The following is a 22,517-nucleotide window of genomic DNA, read 5'->3' on the forward strand; positions in this document are numbered from 1 at the left end:
TATCTGTAAGGAAAGCGTATCTGATTTATCATCCCCATCACTGGGGGATGGGTCACAGGGGTCTAACACAGGGATCTGGACCCCAGGCAGAGTCACACCAGGCACTGTCTAGAGCTTGAGGTACTCACAAAGACACCCATTTACATTGCCAAAAGCAACTTCAGCTTTGCCAAGTCATTAGAATTAATTGAATAGGCTCAAAATTATTAATAGAGAAGAAAAAAATCAGGTGAAATATAATTCCCAAGGCTGGCAGTTTGCAAGGCTGCTTCAGGATACCTGAGAACAAATCAGCAGAGCCATTGAGAGCTTGCGGTGAATGTTCATCACGCTGTAACTTAGTGTTTGATTCAGGGCAGGGAAGCCCCAGCTTCAGCTAACCAGAACTCGTAACTACCAGGTAGCTCCTGAACAACCTCCTCTGCAAAGGTGGGGAACCTTTGGTCCTGTGTGGGGTTTTTTTGGTTTTGTTTGTTTTTCCTAAAGGCCAATGATCTTTCCTCCTGTGGGAAATCTACACTTCAGCTGACTAAACTGCAGGCAGGCCTTGTGAAGTGACAGTCAGAACCTTTTAGTCAAAAATCAAATAGCACCTGTGTTGCATGTTTTTCATTCAGAGGCTTTTTGGGTTTGTTTCTAAAGCAGAAACAGAACTGTTATTACTCCTTGTTTTAAGCAAACCCAGCAAGAAAGCCTTTGTAACTTCAACACAATCACTATGGTTTTGGAATAAAGGAAAATTAATGCGTCAAAATCTTCAAAATCAACAAATACATGCAAGGTCTTAAGTCTTGCCTAACTGGAAAGAAATCTGGACAGTGGAATTTTTATGAATTGGGGAGAGGGGAGGGCTCTTTTGTGTGTGTGTGTGTGTGTGTGTTTTGTTTTAGAAATACAACTTTCTAGAGACAATATTTTGTAAAATGAAGTCTCACTCCTGCAAGAGGCTTTTAAGGGTCTGGCCTGGTTTTGGTGTCAAACTAGAACATGTCACAATCACAGACCCTCTATCTTACAATTAATATGGCCTCTCCTCAACTTTATAAGACTCTACAAAAGGTCATGCAACCCATTTAATATATAGTGATAAATCCCGCTCTCAGGTGAAATCAGTTATCTAAATCACCTCCTTCCAAAAGGTGTATTTACAGTCAGAAAGGGTGCAATTACAGACTGCCCAGGACTTACCCAGCACTGTGGATCATCTTGACTGATGAGAAGCAGCAGCACTGAATTCCTGGAGTACTCACCAGATCACAAATCATCACTCTCAGTGCCACAGGTTTAAGAGATGGTGCAGTACTGTCAAAACCAAGCAATTCTTACAAATAAATAAATTAGTTCTATGCAATTATTTCAGGCAGGTCCTCCTTGTCATGACGTCAGGGAAACAACAACAGAATAGTGGCCACTGTCAGTTGTTATATCTACCGTCTTCTGACTTTTTGTCCTCCATTAGCACAAAATATTTTATCTGGACCTAAACTTTTAAAATTTTTTTATAAGCTAGCTTTTTAAAAAAATAGTTTCAATTGCAATGAATTCTAAAGTGAAAGAATCAAATGCTTGATTAAAATACAAACTTATCCTAAAAATTTTATAAATTCAATTTAGCAAAAGGAATGCAAAACTAAATTCTTACACGTTTGCTGATGAAAGTACAAAACCAAAGTGGCAGTAGGGTTTTTAGACCAGAATGTGTTTAATGACTGAAACTGTATGTGAACAAAATACAGCTGTAGCATAGCTGCAGAGCTTTCAAGTTTTAAGACTATGGTGAACTGTTACAATCAAGATAATTGAGAAGACATACTAATAAACAGAAATGGGCTGCATACCGATGCATGCATTTCAATTTCTCCACCCTCTCCCAGAAAGGTGCCTTTCTATAGAAGGTTGCAGCAGAAGGTGGACTTTTGTAATCCAGATAATTCCACAGCTACTGAGGGTAAACAGAAATGCCCGTAATCAAGACTACAAAACAAAAGGTGATCTTCTGCTGTAGCATGTAAAGCTACCCCTACTATAACAACGTTCCACTTTAAAGAGAAAAGCGATAAGCTCAACATCCAATGTCCTGCTTCTATACCAGAAACTGCACAGAATATCCACCACCTAAACAGGACTCCTGCTCATATAGGCCATCAGCATTCACAGGAATAGGGTTTGGACCCCAGTTTGATATTCAGCAAGTGCCTAATGAGAATCACATTGATCACCAAAAAGAGAACTCCAAAAGCCCTGGAACAAATCTGCCACAGCTATGAGTTCAAGCTGAAGACCAGAAACAATTGGACTATGAAAGCAAAAAAGCTGTATTTTAAGAATGTTTCCTACTACATACAAGAACAAATGCAGGATGTGATGTTTGCTTGGTTTTATTAATTTATTTTTGCAGGAATCTGCAACTCTGAGTATGCACTTTCTGGAGGTACCATGCATGCATAGCCTCTGAATGCTTTTATACAATTTCATCTCTTAGTAATAAGTTCATTCACAGCATACACAGATCTAGAATGTAGACACCATATATACAGGATTAAACAAGATCGTGTCTTCCTTTTTTAATGAAAAAATTTAACAGGGTTTCACACAGCAGGAAACACGGATTAGATACACTGGTGCCACCATAAATAAATAAGTTTCAAGAACACAGGTTTTTAAAATCGGTTTCAAAGGTACTGAAAATCCAGGATTATAATATTGCATTAACTCCATTGATTTCTGATTACTCAAAACCAAGAAAAATATTTGCATTAATATTTATGGACATAAACAGGAATGAAAGCCCCAAACTGAAGAAATCTGGCAAAATTCAGTAATGGCTAGTTTCATAAAATATTGACATTTTGAAACAAAACAAATGCAGCAGCACATAGAGACAGTACTAACTATGAGATGTGATATCTGCGCATGTCTTTTTTCTTTATGGGATTTAGAGTCACTGCAGTATAGGGCACAGAAATTCTGTGGTACCAAAGAAGCTGATAAATTGTTTATGTCCAACTGTCCACTTCTCGTCAGGATAGTAATTTTCACATTCTAGGGTATACCACTGAATTTTAAAACAAAAACTATCATCCTGATGACAAGCTTGTTTTAAACATATTTAATATTCTCACATTCCATTTTAAAACATTCGTCATTGTTTTTATTTTGTTTTGTCCCCATTTCAACTCAAGTATCTTTATTTCAGTTTCAAGGGGTTTTACAATCAATATTATATGTAAAAGTATTCAGAAATGGAAATGAGAGATGTATAACTGGGACAGATAAAATGACTGAAAGAAAAGTTTTTTTTAAAAAAATGTGATTTAGTAGCATACCACAATTGGAAAGTACTGAGACCAGCTCTTTTAAGAATTATTACACCTTTTCACCACACCTCCCATTTTTCAAGGGAAACACACACATACCACAGACACACAGATACACAGTTCAATCTGATCTAAGACTACATTTTACAAAGTACTTCCTTTTGCTTGACTTCCCACCCCTTTCCTCTTCACCCAAACAAGATTAGTAATTACATCAAATTAAAAGTAGATCCAAAGTTCAGGATTTCTTTTGGTTTGCTATGTTCTGAATCATTTTCCACAAGCCCCACTCTAAATAAACTTGTAAAGAACTACAGTAGTATTCTATAATTAAAGGGAATTCATCTTAATAGCACAGTAAATATAAAATAAGCTTTATAAAATTTCAGTGAACAGTGAAATCATTTTGAATATCTGAATGTTCAAGTCAGTTACAAACTCTATCACTCTAGTAGCGTGGCTGAGGGAAAGCTCAGTCATTAAGGAAAAAAAGAAAACACAGGTAGTGCATTAACTCAACACAATAGCATCAGCATCCCACCATTCACACACACACACACAAGTTTTATACAATACAGTGCATTTTGTATGCCAGCTGACATTAGGGTTTTATGTGCATTCAATAAATATTACATAGACCAATCTTTTTGGCATAATCTACAATTCAGTTGGGGTGTGAACAGCGTCACCTGCTTTCAGAAGGAAAAAGGATCTTCCAATATTCAAAACACAATTTACATTCTAATAAACTAGAAATATTCAAGCACCATGTAAAGTCTGTACTATTAATGTCTGAGTGTGGGCATTTACAAGTAAAAGAATAAAACAGAAGGGTGGTGTTTTTTTTGTACAAGCAACAAATGAGAGTAATTGAAAAACTGAAGTAAAATTATTGGTAAGAAAGTATATTCATTTGCAATTTAACAGCACTCATTCAGTCTTGCAAAAAGTATCTTGCTGTCACAGCAGCCTTCCTTCTCTCCCTCTAGTGAAGTTATGACAAAGATTAACAAGTCTCCATTTATGGTTATTACAGTTCAGGGAATTATCGGACTGCATGCATTTCCCCCCCTGCCGCCTCCTTTTCAAAAGTAGCATCTATTCTGTCTGAAAATGGCACAACTGTACTGATGCATGACACATCTACTCTCATTTGCTGTCATTTCAGTTGCTATCATTTTGTAATTCCAGCAAAAACAAATGCTTCTAGAACTTCAACAGAAGTATAAATGAACAGAAAATTGAAATAATACAAAGGCAAAGGCATCACAATAGAAAAGTCATGAAGTTACTGGCATTGTTTTGAGTAATTCATTATACAGCTGATAACAGCAGCAGTACTGCTTATCCTAGGTATAATGCTTCTGCTCATCTGTTTTCTAATTATCTGTTTTGTCAGACTGTCCACTTACATGAACAAAATTAGTATTTGCCTTCTAACTTCATTTGACAGCAATTTTTTTACCCCTTTTCACATGTGACGAGCTCCCCACATGGGAAGGGAAGGGAAACTAGCTCTCTCTGATGCCTTTGACTTTGTTTTACTCATCAGTGATGCACACTGATTGCTGGAGATATCTTAGCTTATTTAAAATTACACCGAAGATTTAATTAGTGCAAGAACATATTGAAAAATGCCAGATAAAATATTGGTTCCTCATCTAAGATCACAGTTTGGTTTTTACTGTTATCTTTATAAACTGGTGGGAGAGAAGACACTAGATTGAGCAATGCAGTGAATTTTCCTTCACCCACCCCTTACAAACGCTGCTTGATTTTAAATAAGGATTCAGACACATGATTGTTCTACCACAGCCTAACATGTTATCACACATCAAGTGAATTGTGGTAATTGACCATATGGATGTGGCTGCCATCAGCTAAGAACAATTTAAAATGAAGTAGTTTAAATCTCTTCTGGTAAGGTTTAGCCAGCACATTTTGCCTCACAGTTGCAAAGTCAAATACCACAACTCAGCTGACGTGCTTGGTTGTGTCTTTGAATCTTGACAAAGTTAAACCATAAAAACTCAAATGCACTGTACCAGCCTCTGACCAGTACACAAGAACATCCTACTCAGTCACACAGTCGTGTAACATAATCATTCAGCCGCCCGAACCCAAGTTTGATTTCACAAGTATTGAGTGCTTTATTACAGCAACCTGAACTATTCAAATGAATTGAACATCACCTTTATAGTACTGTATATCATACGCATAAAAGTACCAGTATGATTTTCAGTTGCAAGTCTTTTGTTCTTCAACCCACAGCAAGTATTTCCTGACCAAAATAAAAAGAATGCAGTGTGTAATTTTTCAGGATCTGGCATCTATTTTATACAGGCTGGTTTATTAACAATGTGCAAATAAACCTTTACTGAAGAGCTAACTGATTAATTAGTTTTCAGCTAACTTTGAACTGGGGCACAAAGTACCTTCTGTGCTGTAAACATTGTGAATTCTTCACAAATGGAATCTGAAAAAGCCTCAGGAACTGGGTACAAATTCTTCTCACACACAGCCATGGCTAAGCTCAAGTCTTCCTAACTGAATTTGGAGTAGGCTGTTTGGCATATGTCACTGTGCTGCTGCAGAGCACAGGCTCCAAAGATTGTTGTATATAAAAGCATACTTTTAGCTTTGAAACACGACAGCCTAATGAAAGCATGCAGCAGTATTTTCATCCATAATACGGTAGAATTCATTCTTAGTTTGTTACCAGTGTTGACACAGCCAGGTGAGCACTGTACAAGCAAAAGGGATTGTAAAAAATCACCTCTGATTAAACTCTCCATGACACTCATACGGTATCTCATTTAGTCACCTTAGGTTACTATTTCAAACAGCAATTTTTTGTAGACATAAGTTACCCTGAAGAAAAGCAGCAATTACAAATACCCTTCTCCTTGTTTTTATACATTACAAAATTTATCGTTGCGTTTACCTGTCTTCTTTTTCAGTAGTTTACAATCTAGAAGCACAGGGAGCCTTTGTTTTCCAGCTAGCTGTGGCCAGGTTAAGTCAGTTCTGGCTCTTCAGTTTTTCTGGTTAAGTGTAACATTTCACACCATTACTGAGAGTCCTATAATTTTTTTTCCAAAAAAAACCCAAAACAAAACAGTATATTTTTTTTAGAGCCACTAAGCAGTAGCTAGAACCACAGGACTGAACACCAGTAGTTATTTGCTTTCCTGTATACATTCTTCCCAAAATGAATCCTTTTGCATTTTCAGGTTTCATTTTCTGCTTTGCTCACTGCAATGGGATAAGAAAGATTTTCACCCTTAACTTCTTTATTTTTACTGTAGCGCAAGCAGAAACATCTTAACACATTACTCCCACCCCTTGCAAGATGAAGATTGTTGACTGGCAAAGGCCAGGTGGATGGACTGAAAGGTTCCCCATGTTTCCTTCTCCTACAGCTGTCAGCTTGAGAGCCTGTTTTCAACCCAATGCAGCCCCTTCTTGATCTTCAGGTGTAGCGTGGCATTTCACATTGCTCACAGCGATTTAGTGCTGGGTGATTTAGAAAGGTACAACTATCACAATTCCATGGAGCCCCTTCAAAATCTTCATCTCTTGGCTGAGTCCGTGAAGTCTGTTTGGAGGTGTTTTGATGCTCTAAAAAAGCCAAAGGAAAACATTTTTTCTTATTTCAGAAGAGACAGATGATAGGCAAGATCACACTACTGATTTGTCACCTCATTAAACATTCTATCTTAAAATTAATGTGGAAACCTTTCCACTTAGGTAACGCTAAAGGTCTTTTGCTAAAGCACCTCTAGTCCAGTTTGTGAAATCTGAACATTTAAAGTATTTCACTTCTGTAAAGAGTCACTTAACCACAAGAAGTGCAGTCACCACTGTTAGGTCACTGACACTGTTGAAGGTTTAATAGCTTAAAACATACTGAGAAGTTTGTTACTGGCACTGCAACACTTTCTTGTTAAGAAACTACTTCATAGGTTTACATACAGCAGTCTATTACCAAATTCTAAATTCCAGTAATCCTATTTTACCTGAAGTGAAAGACTACTTCTAACTTAGTTCCTTCAAACACTCTGACACACAATGTATTTTCTGCATCTTTTACTAGCATTTATCCAGGCTGAAGAAAATACAATCTAAAAATTCTTCTTCCTCATGGCTTTGCAGCAGGGATGTCTGTATGTGAATCAGCACTTACATCTATTTTCATTCATAAAATCACTATGTATGCAAATCATACTTTAGGTATAAACCCATGGAAAGACTCGGTTTTCCAATATCTCCTTCCATTACTTCAAGACCTCCGGTTATCTACTAAAAGTGACAAATACTTCTACGATATGGAGTTTACAAAATGTTAATATTCAAAACATCATTGGCACACATATCTAGAAGGTAAGGTTAAGACACCCATCTGCTAAACCAACATCTGTAGAACAGCTTAATTAAAATAGAACTTATGCTGTAAAAAAATGACTGCAATTTGTAATTCAAAGTGCACACACTGCTATCATCTGCTAAGAAATCAAGCAGATGGTTGATGACAAAGTTAGTACAAACAGTATTAAGGTTTGTCTTCAGAGACATACATAAAGAAAATAAAAGCAACCTCCTTCCTTTGATGTAAACTCTTTCCAGTCCAGAAGCTGTGTAGTCACATTAACAGTGCTTGGCTGCAACGAATTCCTCCTAAGGAAGCAAGTAGCGTGGGTACTAGACAGCATTCATGTCTACTAGCCAGACAGTAGCACAGAGCAGACCCTTGTCTGAGCCTACCCGCCTGTCTGCCCCACGCCTTCAACAGCTGAATATAAAGGAAAGGGAATTTTTGAAGAAAAAAAAAATGTGGATGATTCCATGTTAGAAGCAAAACTCAAGAGTACAGTACATCAGCCCTAAAACTGATCTCTAAGAAGTGCACAGACAAAACCGGGAAGCTAGTTATAAAAGTCATACAAAGCCTTACACAGCACTCTTTCTCCAATTGCCAAATAAAATAAATTATTTCATGCAAGTTTTGAGTATTACATTGCTTTGAAATAATAAATCAGATAGGCTAGTGTAATTAAGAGGATCTCTTCAAGCATCGCAAATAGCAGTGACTTAAATCAACCATATGACCACTGCAATTTAATGTGAATCCAAGTAACTACCTTCATGACTCTGCTCACCTGCTGCTCCCGTCTTTCCTGGACACTACCACCTATGCAGTGGACAGAGCCCAGTACTGTTGGGTTTTTTTTTTTAACCACCATCAGTAGTTCTGGGTCTTCTCTTTCTTTTAAATTCTCACATATGAAGCATTTTGCTGCACTGAAGGGTAAAATACTCGCTTCGAAAGAGGGGAAAAAATTTCCTTGTATGAATTCAACTGCAAAAACCTTTGTGAAGCGCTTATCAGCAGCCAGAACTTATTTACAAAATTTGGCTTTTCAAGTAGACTATATGATTACTAATTCAGAAGACTGACTTCTTTTCTGCTAACAACTTCAGTACATGCTAGTTACAAGCAAGAGGAGACACAATATTATAATCTTATCACACATAACATTTTCAGAGAAAAGACCATTGTTCTCTCTATATTAGAGCAGAAGATCCCAGACTGGTTATTTCAGCAGAAAGATACAACATGTTTAAAAACTTCCACTAACATTTGGAACCATTCTTTTAAAAGATTTCAAGAAGTAAAAAAAAAACAAACAAAACAAAAAAACCCCACAGAAAAACAGGTTCAAAAATACCTGAGACAAAAGGTAGGAATCTGTGCCAAAATCCCCACTAAACCTAGTGGAGTTCAGAGAGCCATGGAGCTATGCGGCCACTAGGTGTCTGCTTAGGGTGAGCTGAGTCACTCTGGGGCGCATTGACCAAATCTCCACTGGAGAAAAAGTGAGACCAAATACGTATCTCCTGTGCTTACATAAAACTTAAGTACTCTCAGCTGGATATGAATCCTAGATACTACACCATTAACACAAGAAAATTCTAGAACTCAGTAATGAACTTGTACAAATGGGACACTGGTATCTCTTTTGACAAATGTGAGGAAATGTGTTCTGTCTTGGTCCTTAAAATGTTTGAAGCTCTTGCTGTGCTAAAACTTGAGGGCTACTGTGAAATTCATACTCTGCACAAAAACTAGGTCAAGGGTAACCGGTCAAATTAAAATATAATTAAAAATATAAATGAAAAATTTAAAAAGCTGCTATGACCAATTAAACTTGCACAAAAGATCTCAACTAAACTATAAAATCCTAACAACATGTATTAGACAACAGCTAAACAAACCTGACATAGAGCTTTTAACCTAGAAGTATTTTAAAAAACATAATTAGGAAGCTGAAATTAATACTTAAAAGTTTGTCTACTTTCAACTGTTTTTCTAATAGTGAATAACAGTATTTACAGACGACATATTAACAGAACATTCATTTGCAACAAACTGCCCAAGGAAAACAAGTTGTAGCAAGGATTACTGCACTTAAATAGAAATGTTCTGGTTTGGTTTATATATAGAGAAAAGTTATAATAATTAGAATTGCTTCTTGTCATCATAGGGTACTTTTTAAAAAATGAAAAAAAATGCAGAAGCTTTCTTAATGCAGATGAGGTAACTTGATGCTTGTTTGTTGACGTACCTTTTTTATATGGCTTTGGTGGCACAACAGGACCAGGCTCTATGTTATCATAGAAGTTACATGTGGCTTTCGGATCAAAGTTTCCTGTCAGGAAAGTAAGAAAGTGTAACTCTCAAGTTATTCACACGCCTATGCCAGTGATACAGAACATCTAGAAAAGGAGCGTCAGACTCATTTTCACCAGGGTCCACATCAGCCTCATGGTTGCCTTCAATGGGCTGAATGTAATTTTAAGACTGTGTCAATGTAGAAGTAGTTATATTTATACAGTCCTAAAATTACATTCGGCCCTCTGAAGGCAACTGTGAGGCTGACGTGGACCCCCAGTGAAAATGAGTTTGATCTAGAGCATTCAGATTTTATCCATCGTTTTATTATGACATTATATATTAGCTTTTTGCCACATATTTTCAGTTTTGTGTTGATTTTAATAATTTTTATAGGCTAACCCCATACAGAAGAATCAACTCCAGCTCAATGTTCTGTCTTGCTTTATAAATATTCTGTAGCACACAGTCTTGGTAAAAAAGGAGGACTATGCATATTCTAATCTATTTGTAGTAATATTTATGTCAAGTTTCTATTGCAGAGAGAAGACTTTTAAAGACCTAAGTAGAGTCCTGTTTGCCAGCTTCTTGGTTGCAAACTGTAGTTGTGTTTTGAATTACATAGTCAGACCCTTTGTCATGAAAAAGTTAAAAATTTAAGTAAAGAACTTTCACTAAGGAGTATTTTTTTTTTTAATTTGCTCTTAACAAAGTAACTTTTAAGTCATCACCTTCTTGGTAATGTAATATAACTTGTCCAACAGAAATATTACCAAGTCAAGTTTGTCAGGTAGCAACTGAAAGAGACACCTTTTTGAGGTAAGTTGATACTGATATTTAACTTTAAAGAGTCCAAGTATCCACATTTCAGCACATAATATATTAGAATCATAGAACCATTTAGGTTGGAAAAGACCCCCAAGATCATCGAGTCCAACCATTAACCTAAGTCTGCCAAGTGCACCACTAAACCATGTCCCTAAGAACCTCATCTACGCATCTTTTAAATACCTCCAGGGATGGTGACTCCATCACTTCCCTGGGCAGCCTGTTCCAATGCCTGACAACCATTTCTGAGAAGAATTTTTTTCCTAATATCCAATCTAAATCTCCCCTGGCGCAACTTGAGGCCATTTCCTCTTGTCCTGTCACTTACTACTTGGGAGAAGAGACCAACACCCTCCATGCTACAACCTCCTTTCAAGTAATTGTAGACAGCCACAAGGTCTCCCCTCAGCCTCCTTTTCTCCAGCTAAACAGCCCCAGTTCCCTCATCTGCTCCTCATCAGACTTATGCTCCAGACCCTTCAGAGCTCTGCTGCACTTCTCTGAACTCTCTCAAGCACCTCAATGTCTTTCCTGTAGTGAGGGGCCGAAAATTGAACACAGGATTTGAGGTGCAGCCCCACCAGAGCTGAGTATGTGAGAAAATAACCTCTTTGGTCCTGCTGGCCACACTATTTCTGATACAAGCCAGGATGCTGCTGGCCTTCTTGGCCACTTGGCACCAACACCACCAGGTCCTTTTTCACCAGGCAGCTTTCCAGCCACTCTTCCCCCAGCCTGCAGCACTGCCTGGGATTGTTGTGACCCAAGTGCAGGACCTGGCACTTGGCCTTGTTGAACCTCATACGACTGGCCTCAGCCCAATGATCCAACCAGTCCAGGTCCCTCTGTAAGGCCTTCCTACCCTCAAGTAGATCAACACGCTCACTCATATCTATATCTTGTTTTTAAAAAAATATCAGTTCCGTACCCCTAGATTGAAGGAGATCAACTTCTTTCAGCGTACAGTCAACATTTATCTGGAGCTGTCTGTTGAGGCTTCTCAATCTGGTCATTTCCTCAGGCTAGAAAGAGAAAAAGCAAAATAGTAGGTGGGGGAAAATCAGCATGTTATCTGACACAGAAATCACATTGCTATATCTTCGTTAATAGAGAAAGAATAGCCAGGATTCCACTGTCTGTCCTGTTCCTCCTGCCCAATTTATTCCCTCAAAATACATTATTCTATTGGCATTTGAAGAGGAAATGAAACCAAACTAAAAAAAAAAATGAACAAGCTACTTTAATATTAAAGTGCATTTAGTAAGAAAACAGATGAGCTCAAGTTTATAAAACCATACACCTTAAAAAATTCTGTATAAATTGGTGACTTGCTACATGAGTTCACATAGAGATGATCAGGAAAAAGAATATGAGCTGCACTCACATTAATTATTACTTTATTATAACCGAATAAGGTCAGAAGTTTATTTATTTGCATCACCCCAAGGAGCTCCAACATGCCAAAAATTCCAGTCCAGTATATTTAAATTGTTTGATGCTGCAAGGCAGTAATTATTCTTAACAGAATAATCAGTTAAGTCCATATACTTGGATATCATTAAGAAACCCTACATTACTGGAAAACAAAATGTTCTTAATGCTAGCAGCAGCAATTATTAACACATATGCAGGAATAACTATCTTACCCTAGGACACATTCCAGCAGCACAGACAGAGTCACAAAATCACAGAATGTTTGAGGTTGGAAGGGACCTCTGGAGGTCATCTGGTCCAACCTCTCTGCCCAGATGGCAAACAGCTTTTGAACATCTCCAAAGATGAACACTCCACAACCTCCCTGGGCAATCCATGCCAGTGCTCAGTCACCTTCATAGTAGAAAAGTGTTTCCTGATGTTCAGATGGACCCTCCCGTGTTTCAGTTTGTGACCATCACCTCTGGTCCTATCACTGGGCACCACTGAAGAGAGCCTGGCTCTGTCCTCTTTGCACCCTCCCTTCAGGTATTTATATACATTGATAAGATCCCCTCGAACCTTCTCTTCTTCAGGCTGAACAGTCCCAGCTGTCTCAGCCTCTCCTCACAGGAGAGATACTTAATCATCAAGTGATGGTGACCAGCCTGTAGCTCCCTGGATCCTCCTTCTTGAAGACAGGAGTGACATTTGCTCTTCTCTAGGTCTTTGGGCACTTCTTCTAAACACCATAATCAAAGATTATCTATAAGGACAGATGACTTGCGGAGACATCTACCAGCTCCCTCAGCACTCATGGGTGCATCCCATCTAGGACCACGAACTCATGTATGTCCACTCTGCTTAAGAATTCCCTGACCTGATCCTCTCCACCAAGGGTATACCTTCCTTGCTCCAGACTTTTCCCAGTGTCTCTGGGACTCAGGATTCATGAAGATCTGTAAAGACTGAGGCAAAGACAACATTCAGTTTCTTAGCCTTTTCCATGTCCTATGTAACCAGGTTCCCTGTCACATTGAGCAAGGGGCCCACATTTTCGCTTAGCCTTCGTTTTGTCATCTATGCACTAATAGAAGCCCTTCTTTTTGTCTTTGACATGCCATGCCAGATTTAACTCCACCTGGGCTTTGGCTTTCCTAACCTCATCCTTGCACACTCAGGCAGTGTCTCTGTATTCCTTCCCAGGAACATAGCTGCCAAATGCTGCCCTCAGACAGGTGAGACATACAGCAGCCATACCAGCTAAGCAGCTAACAGCCCCTGCTATGCCTTCCAGCCTACATCTGTATGCATTTTTTATGTCAACACAGTAAGTCTGAACTGATTTGGCTAACAACCACACAATGTGGAAGTTATTTTTCAGTCAGACGAATTCCCTTATCAGAGCCATGCAGATGTTTGGGTGCGAGTCACTTGCAGCTGGAAGTCGCACAGATAGGAAGAATAAACAGGGAAAAGAAGAGAGAGAAGTGCCAACTAGTTGGGACAATATCACCACTGAAAAGTTACTTGGCACATTCTGTACATACCAAATAGGAAATAGATTGTCAATGAGATGCAACTACTCAAGCAAAAATGTACCATAATATAAAAAAAAAACCTTTAAAAAAATGTGAAACCTTGCTGCAGGATCACCAAGCTGTATACAGCTTGGGCTCTTTACACAGACTTGGACATACACTTTTATAGGTTATTAGGAAAGATCTATTTAGTTCTGTGGTCCATAAAACCACATGTATACAAGTTTCAGAAATTCTGTTATAAAGACTAAGAAAGCTGGATACATACCTATTTCTTAAATAATAAGAACTGGTTTACAACAAACCAAAAACTTATAAAAAAATCATCTCCAAAGACTGAAGATTTTATACTTCAAAATATTTTTTTTGCATAACACTTCAGTTCACAAAAACATAAAAAATAAATTTGTATCTTGAGCTAAAATACTAACAAATTGCTTACTGTTGGAATTGCAGTTGTACAGCTAACTCTTCGAAGCCGCCTCTGCATTAGATCATGCTCCATACCATTGACTTCAGCTTTCAGGCGTTCGAGCTCTTCTTTCTCAAGCTTCAGTTCCTTTGCTAATCTCTCCATCCTTGCTCGCTGATGTAACAGCAAGGCTAATGTTTTACATGGAAGAAATAGTTACTAACACACAAAAACCTGGAAAACCGAATTCTTAACTTATGTTTAAGGTTCATGAGTGACCTTTCTGGAAAAAAAAAAAGTGATCATAAACATGCAGCCAAATATCAGTGTGAAGATGCTCTCATGCCAAATGAACTATAATTTAGAACAAAGTTCTTCCAGAATAAAAACACATTTTAGACAGTAATTTGAAGTTGATATTACCATTTTGGCCAAAGCTTCTTTTTTTGCATTTGGTCTTTCTCGTCTCAAAAATACAAAGGCACCTGTACAAGGAGACAGCTTCTCAGGATGAAACAGCAACCTAGTTACATTAATACTGTACTGACAAAAAAAATAAATACCAGAGGTAAGATCAGAAGGTAACATACGGATCTTATCTGCTGCTCAATAGCAGCTGATACACTAGCCTTGAGACATTAGCCAAATGTCAGTCCTGAACTGTTTTTTTTCACTGCTTTTATAGATTACACTATTAAAACTTTACGAAGTCTTAGCTCTTCAGAAAGTACTGTAATTCTCAATAATATAAATTCCCCAGGCAAAAAACTATAGAAGACAAAACTATAGAACTTCAATAAAACAGACTACAGAATCCAGAAAATAAAAAGCAGGGGCAGCTTAGGTGCTTCAGAATCTTTAATTCTACAATAGAACTGATTTGCTGTCCTCTCACCTCTCTCTGCTGTTAAACATTCTCTCATATTTTTGTCATGGCACTGAAATTTATGACTCTCAGTCACAAGGTGGTGTTAGGCTCCCAGAGCAGCAAAGAAAGCATTTTGACTAGCTACAAAATAATATTCAGTTTCTGTAGGAAGTGTGTTTCTGATGCAAAAACAGTCAAGTTAATTAGTTTAATGCTTAGCACTTTCTGATCTGGTTGTTTTTACCCAATTAAAGTCTACTAGGACAGAGAAAAATAAGAGAAATTTGCTGTGGGTATTCAGATGAGCACACTGCTCGTATAATGATGTTTCAGCAAACTGTTCAAATGTATGAAGGTGCTGTAGAACATGCAAAATGCTATTTCATAGAAGGCACCAACTAGCACCTGGCCTTTTATTCACCCCTATCCAACACAGGCAGAGAAAAAACACGTATGTCAAGAATATTTGCAAGCTAGGAAAAAATAAAAAATTAAAAAAATTAAAAAAAAAAAAAGATACAGCTTACTGGGAGGCCACAAATAAAACCAAGTCAGAAGCATAAAAATGACAATGTTTTTTTATCAGATGTCAGTATTCTGTGCAAAAATGTAGCATGATACTTTGGATTTTGTTTGGGTCCACCAATCCACAGCCAAAGAATAAACACTGAAAGTCTTATCCAAGAATAGCATCAGATGTTTTTATAATAATACAATCACAGAATGCTTTGGGTTGGAAAGGACCTTAAAGACCATCTAGTTCCAAACCCCCTGCCATGGGCAGCGACACCTTCCACTAGACGAGTTTGCTCAAAGCCCCATCCAACCTAATCTTGAACACTTCCAGGGATGAGGCACCCACAGCTTCTCTGGGCAGCCTGTGCCAGTGCCTCACCACCCTTCACAGTAAATAATTTCTTCCTTATATCTAAACTAATTCTATCCTCTTTCAGTTCAAAGCCATTACCCCTTGTCCTGTCTCTATATGCCCTTGTGAAAAAACTCTCCAGCTTTCTTGAGGGACCCCTTCAGGTACTGGAAGGCTGCTATGAGGTCTCCCCAGAGCCTTCTGTTCTCCAGACTGAACAACCTCAATTCTCTCAGCCTGTCTTCACAAGGGAGGTGCTCCAGTGCTCTGATTGTCTTTGTGGCCTACTCTGGATTTGCTTCGACAGGTCCATTTCCTTTTTATGTTAAGGGCCTCAGAGCTGAACACACCTGAATACAGTTACCAGTAGTACTGAACAAAACGGTTCTCTTCTTTTTGAAGTAGCGGAAGTCATCCAAGTAGAGTTTAAGAGATCACAAAATTAAAACAAAACAGTACAGATACCAGGCTGTATGATTTTCCACTATGACTATCAAATCTTGTCTTTATGTGACTCCTCCAACTTAACACCTGATATGACTACATTACATAGCTTTGCATTATACTCTAGTACAACTCATCAAAAATGACTCGCACTACAAAGAAACAGTGGAAATATAGACACCAGAATGGACTTTTCATAATGCTTTTCACAATGGTTCATATTCAAAGAAAATTAAATAAACTTGTTCCCTCTATTACGCTGTTAAATATACTCTTCTTTAGGACTCCTTTGTGGTAGTAAATCATATAACATTTATCCTTCTACGATTTATTTCAGTGTGGCAATACCAGAGGCTATCATAAAGTCACAGCTGTGACAGATATTGCCACAAAAGCAGATGCCCCATAAAGCATACACTAACTAGTTTTATTGGTTTTGTTTTCCAAATACACAAATCTAGTCAAAGATACAAAGGCAAAATCAGATTTTACATTTCAGAATATGTTTTTCTGTTTTGTGAAGCTACTTAAATTTTTCTCACATAACTGACAATCTCTAATGAAGCTGTAATAGGAACACTACCAAACAAAGCATATGGCCTAGGAGCTACAGACCTACTATTGTTCGTTCTCTCTAAATAACATTTCTAATGGGGTTTATCACATACAGAACAGCGCTTTGCTTGTGAGTTAGAAGAGCTCAAAAGGTACAAAGTGAAATAAGACATCAAGAACTACAACACAGCATTATAACCATTATTTCAGCGCTCTACAGTGAAAGGAAGGCTAGGAGTAATGGAGGAATATTCTCTTTTCAAAACACAAATGCAGAAAGAAGGCACACTTTAAAAATAATTGCTGCTGATTATCTTTCTGTCATTATGCCAAATGACTGGTCTGAATGCTTGCAGATTGATTCATTTGCTCAACTTTAAAAATATAAATATAAATATAAATATAAATATAAATATAAATATAAATATAAATATAAATATAAATCAGGTTACTCCAAGAAAAGCAGTTTTCAGCTAAAGGTGAGATTTCACCTTTTTTTTTAAAAAACTAAATTACTTAATTCTTCGGTTAGACTAACCTTTCAAAACAAAAAATATCATTTGCATTGACATGTGAAGTAATTTTGGCTGCAATCCCACCTCTCTCTGATTTCACTTAATATTCTTCAATCTAAAACAAATAAATCGGATTCAAATTCCCTGCAGAAGTTAGTGCTTCAGGTTTTATAAAGTACCCAAGTACAGAACAAACACAAAAAATAATAAAATCCACATGTAAATTTATGACACAGTTCTTTAATGCAGAACTTACAAACCAGACACACAGTATATGAATAAACCACTTACTCTCATTAGCTCCAGTGTTTTCTATTAAGAAATTCCCCTAATATCAAAAGCATAGCAACTTTAAGAAATCTCAGAAATTCTTTATGTATTAAGACTGAAATACAGCATTTTTTTTTTAGATCATAACAAACTCTATGATTAGATGATTTTTGGTGCAATTTCTATTCTTCTCTGTACAGTTCAAAACCTCTCAGTTAAGTAGCAAAACCAAGCCGAAAAACATTTCGCAATAATAAAATTTGCAGGGTGAAACATTTACCTTGAGTGTAAGCATAGTCATCTGATCCAGAACTAGAACTTCTCTGATACTTATGGCTTCCTTTTTCTCCTCCAGATCCTGGGATTACAGAAATAGGCTGAATAGGTTCTGGTGCTGCAGAACGCTCTTCTTGGTCCACTAAATTTAAAAGATTCTCAGTCGGCGCTCGACCTACTGTGATTTTAAAAATGGTTGGGTTTGGTTGAGATACCATTACCCTAGGAGACTGTGTTGGCGCACCTGTAGGTCCAGTTGGTTGAGTGTAGGTAATATATACTGGATTAACACTAAACGGAGGTTTGGGTTGACCCGACATACCTCTTGATGGAGAGCTTGAAGGAGGAGTAGTGGCTGCATACAGCTGGTGCTGGTTTCGTTGAGATGGTTGATTACTTATTGGTGAAGGACTTCTGTTCATTGCAGTCCCAGGTCTTTGTGGTGGCTCAACTGTAATTTCTATTTTATTCATGGAACCTTTGGATAAACTAGGTCCAGCATAAGGAGGAAGATACGATACAGAGTGACCACCTTGTTTTTGAAAAGTCTGGGATGCTTGTTGATATGGATGGGGTGGGACAGTTGAAGGACTAGGAGGCATGAAAACATGTGAACTCTGATGACCCAGCTGAGGAGACTGAACTTGATGTTGAGGAGAGCCAAAGGGAGAGGGACACTGGGATGCCGGTGGTGATCGAAAAGCTGACTGAGGGATCTGTGGTTGTTTAGGAGAATACTGAGAAGGTTGGTAGTTCTGTTGATGGGGATAAACAGGTAGAGGACGGGGAGTATAATGTGGAACCGGGCCCTGTGGCGATGAATGCCACTGTGTATTCTGAGGAGTCTGTCGTCCTGAAGAACTTTGAGATGTTTGTCTTATATAAATAGAGCCAGGAGTCCCATAAAGATTGCTTGGAATCTGTGGAAGAATTTGTAGAGCTCTGGGTACACTCTGTCCAGAGGGGAGGTTTTGTGATACTGTAACAGTAATGGGATTTGTACTGTACCGAGGTATGTGCATATACGTAGGAGGAGGGCCTTGCATAGCAGACGTGTTCATTCCTGGTTGTATGGAAGATGGCTGTGGAGGTGGCTGTGGAGGAGGAGTAGCTGCATTTCTGTTCTGGTCATTCATGAAAAATGGATTGTAACTAGGAGAAGCTGCCACAACAGCAGGAGCCGAATGTGGTTCTTGAACTAAGCATATCAGCTGTTTACCTGCTGTGCGTTGTGGATCAATATGTCCATCACTTGAACTATGTACCAGTGTACGACCACCATTAAGTTGAGCTCCATCCCCTGCATGATAGCTGGTATGAGGATGAATACCCAGATTAATGTGCAAAAGGCTATTTCTATTCATTCTGGTGTCATCAGGGCTATGGTACTCCATGTATAAGTATTTGTTGCTCTCCTGTGCAAGGGCTCGACAACAGGCATCTAGGTTGTTGTTGTTCTAGAAGTAAGAATGAACACCTGTTATTGTCAAATAGCAAAAGAAAAAGCCACTGCTCAGCATTCAATAAGCACTCAACTGAAGCTGTAATCAAGCCTAGCTTGAACGCAACAGGGGATAATATTTCATAGACACGAATTTTGAAATAAAGGTAATACCTACTAAGTTATATTATACAAGTAGTACATAGCTCCCATTGCATCCTACAAAATGCTACGGTAACACTAGCTACAATATGGCATATTAAAAATTCACATCCAGTTTTGGGGAAAGCAATGGTTAGAACTCTTGGCATCTTCTGTAAGGAACAGGTATGTACAATTAACTAATTCTAATAACAATACAAATCAAATTAAACTAGATTCAAGTTGCAAGCTCTGGAAAGTCAAAACAAAAATGCAGATGACATTTTAATTTTTAACTGAGTATTAACTGTTTTCACCTTTATTTTACTGTTTACTTGAGTATTTCTCTTTATCTGAAAGTTTAAACACCCAACATTTAAAGTGGCATCTCTTGGTAAACAGAATTTAGTGCCTTAAAAATGAAGTCAGAATAAATATTGCTTGAAAAAGTACTGCTAGTACCATAAAGTACCTTATAGTTCTGACATAATTTCAACTGCCTGTAAGAATTTCAGGTTCAAAGCTAAGAAGAGGTTTATTCATATGTGTCCTTGTTTTGGCTGGGATAGAGTGAATTTTCTTCCCAGTAGCTGGTATAGTGCCATGTTTTGGATTTAGTATGAGAATAATGTTGATAACAGTGATGTTTTAGTTGTCGCCAAGCGGTCAAGGACTTTTCAGCTTCTTATACTGGCCAGCCAATGAGAGGGCAGGGAGTGCACAAAAGGTTGGGAGGAGACACAGCTAGGACAGCTGACCTTAAATTGGCCAAAAGGATATTTAATATCATAGGACGTCATGCTCAATACATAAAGCTGGAGGAAGAAGGAAGGGGGGAATATTCTGAGTTACGGAGTTTGTCTTCCCGAGTCACAGTCAGGCATGATGGAGCCTGGCTTTCCTGGAGATGGCTGAACACTTGCCTACCGATGGGAAGCAGTAAATGTATCTCTTGTTTGGCTTTGCTTTTGTGTGTGGCTTTTGCTTTACTTATCTCAACCCCTGAGTTTTCTCATTCTGCTGATTCTCTCCCCATCCCACCAGGGAGAGTGAGTGGCTGTGTGAGACTTACGTGCCAGCTGGGGTTAAGCCATGACAATTATCAGTGAGGAAATCAAATAACCTCTGTAAATGTTTGATTTGTTCTGTGGTGCCAGCAGCTGAAACTATACAGGCAATAAATTATGAATCCCATCAGAAGTGTAACGGGGAACTCTCCTTTCTTACCCTCTCCACTCATTTTACCTTAATCTAGTCTTGTTAAAAGTAAGACACAAATGACAGATTTTCCTAAAGAGTAAAGTCACTAGAAAGCATTCCAGATTGTGGATTTATTTTTTCTACTCACCAGTTTCTCATACAACAGCCTGTACCAGTGGTGGTTCAGTTTTAAATTTAAACAGTAGTTAGGGAAAAATTCACTTTAAGTTCAACTACATCTGGCCCTCAGCACCCTAACTTTGTCCCATGTGATCCAAGACTGATACCTGTCGTGATATACAGCAACTCCCACCAGAAGAAGTGTGTACATATTTATCTATACATACACACATACACTTCTGTGTTCCTTAGTATGCTAAAATTACCATTCTAAAGATACATTAATAATGGTTTCACTTCTATTTTAAATATTATCACTATATAGAATTTGTGTACATATTAATATTCATGTGGCCTTGCAATACAATATTTAACAACCTATCCATTGGTTGAAAAGTCACCATTACGTTTCTTTTCTAAATGACTGATGCCTAGTCAGTCTTAATACTAAATTGAAGATGACTTTCCCAAAATTTCATATGATTTCACTGTCAGATGAACATACATGTTCAGCACCTTCTCAAATGAAGACTTAGCACTGAACATAACAGAAAAGTCCAGCATTTAATTACATATAGCTCTCATTCTATGGATGCTTCCCCCTGACTACTTCCCCTTCACGTCAAGCTCCCCTTCCAGACCCCTGTGGTCAATGGGAATATCCAGATGTATCACAGAAAAATTTAAAACCAGAACACAGGGGAACCAGACCTTGTATTAATAACCAGCACCACAGTGCCAGGACAGCAGTCTCAAAACAAGTTAACTGCTACCATCAGCCACTTGCCATCTAAACAGGACTTCATATAGAGAATCCTCAGCTTCCTTAGGTAACTTCATCAGGGTGGAAAGAACATAGACAGGCCAGGCCCTGATCTGAGCTTCTCATGGTACGGAATATATTTACCATTTCAAAGGACACTCATTTTTTGATAAGTCCAAAATTCACAGTTTTAAATCTAGAGCATGTATTGCAAAAGGTTAATGGAAACCAGGTCATGTATCTTAAAACAAATACAGAGTGGGTTAGGAAACAAATTCTGCACTTAAAAAAAAATGACAGACATTTGCAATGTAATGTTAACTAGCTACCCAGAACACCATATTATAGATATTGAACACCATATGTTTCTGCAGCATTAGAAGTCCTTTAATTTTATCAGTCGAAAGATGTTTATGACTTCAACAGAGTTCATCAAAAGGATCACGTACTTAGCAGTACAGAAGAGATGACTAGAGTAAGTAAAGCTTTACATTGCACGGCTTCCCCCGCTCTACATTTGTCTGCAAGCAATTTGTATTTGTTTGGTTTAGAAAAAACACAATGCAAAAATTACAGCTGCAGTTATAAGTATACCTACTCTACTGCCAGGGAGAAGTAAGATGCAAACACTGCTGCATTACTTTCATATACAGCAGTTTATCACATTAGGTTCCACCTTAGCCACAGCCACACAAGGCCAAAACAGATCTTACATGTTTCTATTCCACTCCTGAATCTTGCCATCAACAGAAGGTATTCCCAGACAACCACAACTTTGAAAAATGAAACACGACTTTGAAAAAAGAACAGCCACCTGACTTGGAAACAGAGAAGCAAAATGAAACCTTTGGACAGTGATGGCATTTTTTTTT

At 38.0% G+C, this 22,517-nt stretch overlaps 1 protein-coding gene across 4 annotated transcripts in view; it reads right to left on the reverse strand.

The window, feature by feature from the left end:
- Positions 1-2,362: 2,362 nt before the first annotated feature.
- Positions 2,363-22,517, reverse strand: part of TAB3 (TGF-beta activated kinase 1 (MAP3K7) binding protein 3) — a 49,002-nt gene continuing 28,847 nt past the window's right edge. Inside the window, exons 3-8 of one of the 4 annotated variants that reach the window (XM_082076245.1) lie at positions 18,303-19,437; positions 17,985-18,062; positions 14,215-14,375; positions 11,747-11,840; positions 9,944-10,027; positions 2,363-6,938 (exon numbers count right to left, since the gene is read on the reverse strand). In XM_082076245.1, the coding sequence (XP_081932371.1) occupies positions 6,790-6,938; positions 9,944-10,027; positions 11,747-11,840; positions 14,215-14,375; positions 17,985-18,062; positions 18,303-19,437 (1,701 nt within the window). In that variant the 3' untranslated portion in view covers positions 2,363-6,789. Of the gene's footprint in view, positions 6,939-7,894; positions 7,995-9,943; positions 10,028-11,746; positions 11,841-14,214; positions 14,376-17,984; positions 19,438-22,517 lie in introns of all 4 variants that reach the window. The other 3 variants (XM_082076244.1, XR_014186683.1, XM_082076243.1) reach the window with 3 other exon arrangements.

This window comes from Streptopelia decaocto (assembly GCF_964273445.1).
Source record: "Streptopelia decaocto genome assembly, chromosome: 1".
In the NCBI taxonomy this organism is placed as follows: domain Eukaryota; kingdom Metazoa; phylum Chordata; class Aves; order Columbiformes; family Columbidae; genus Streptopelia; species Streptopelia decaocto.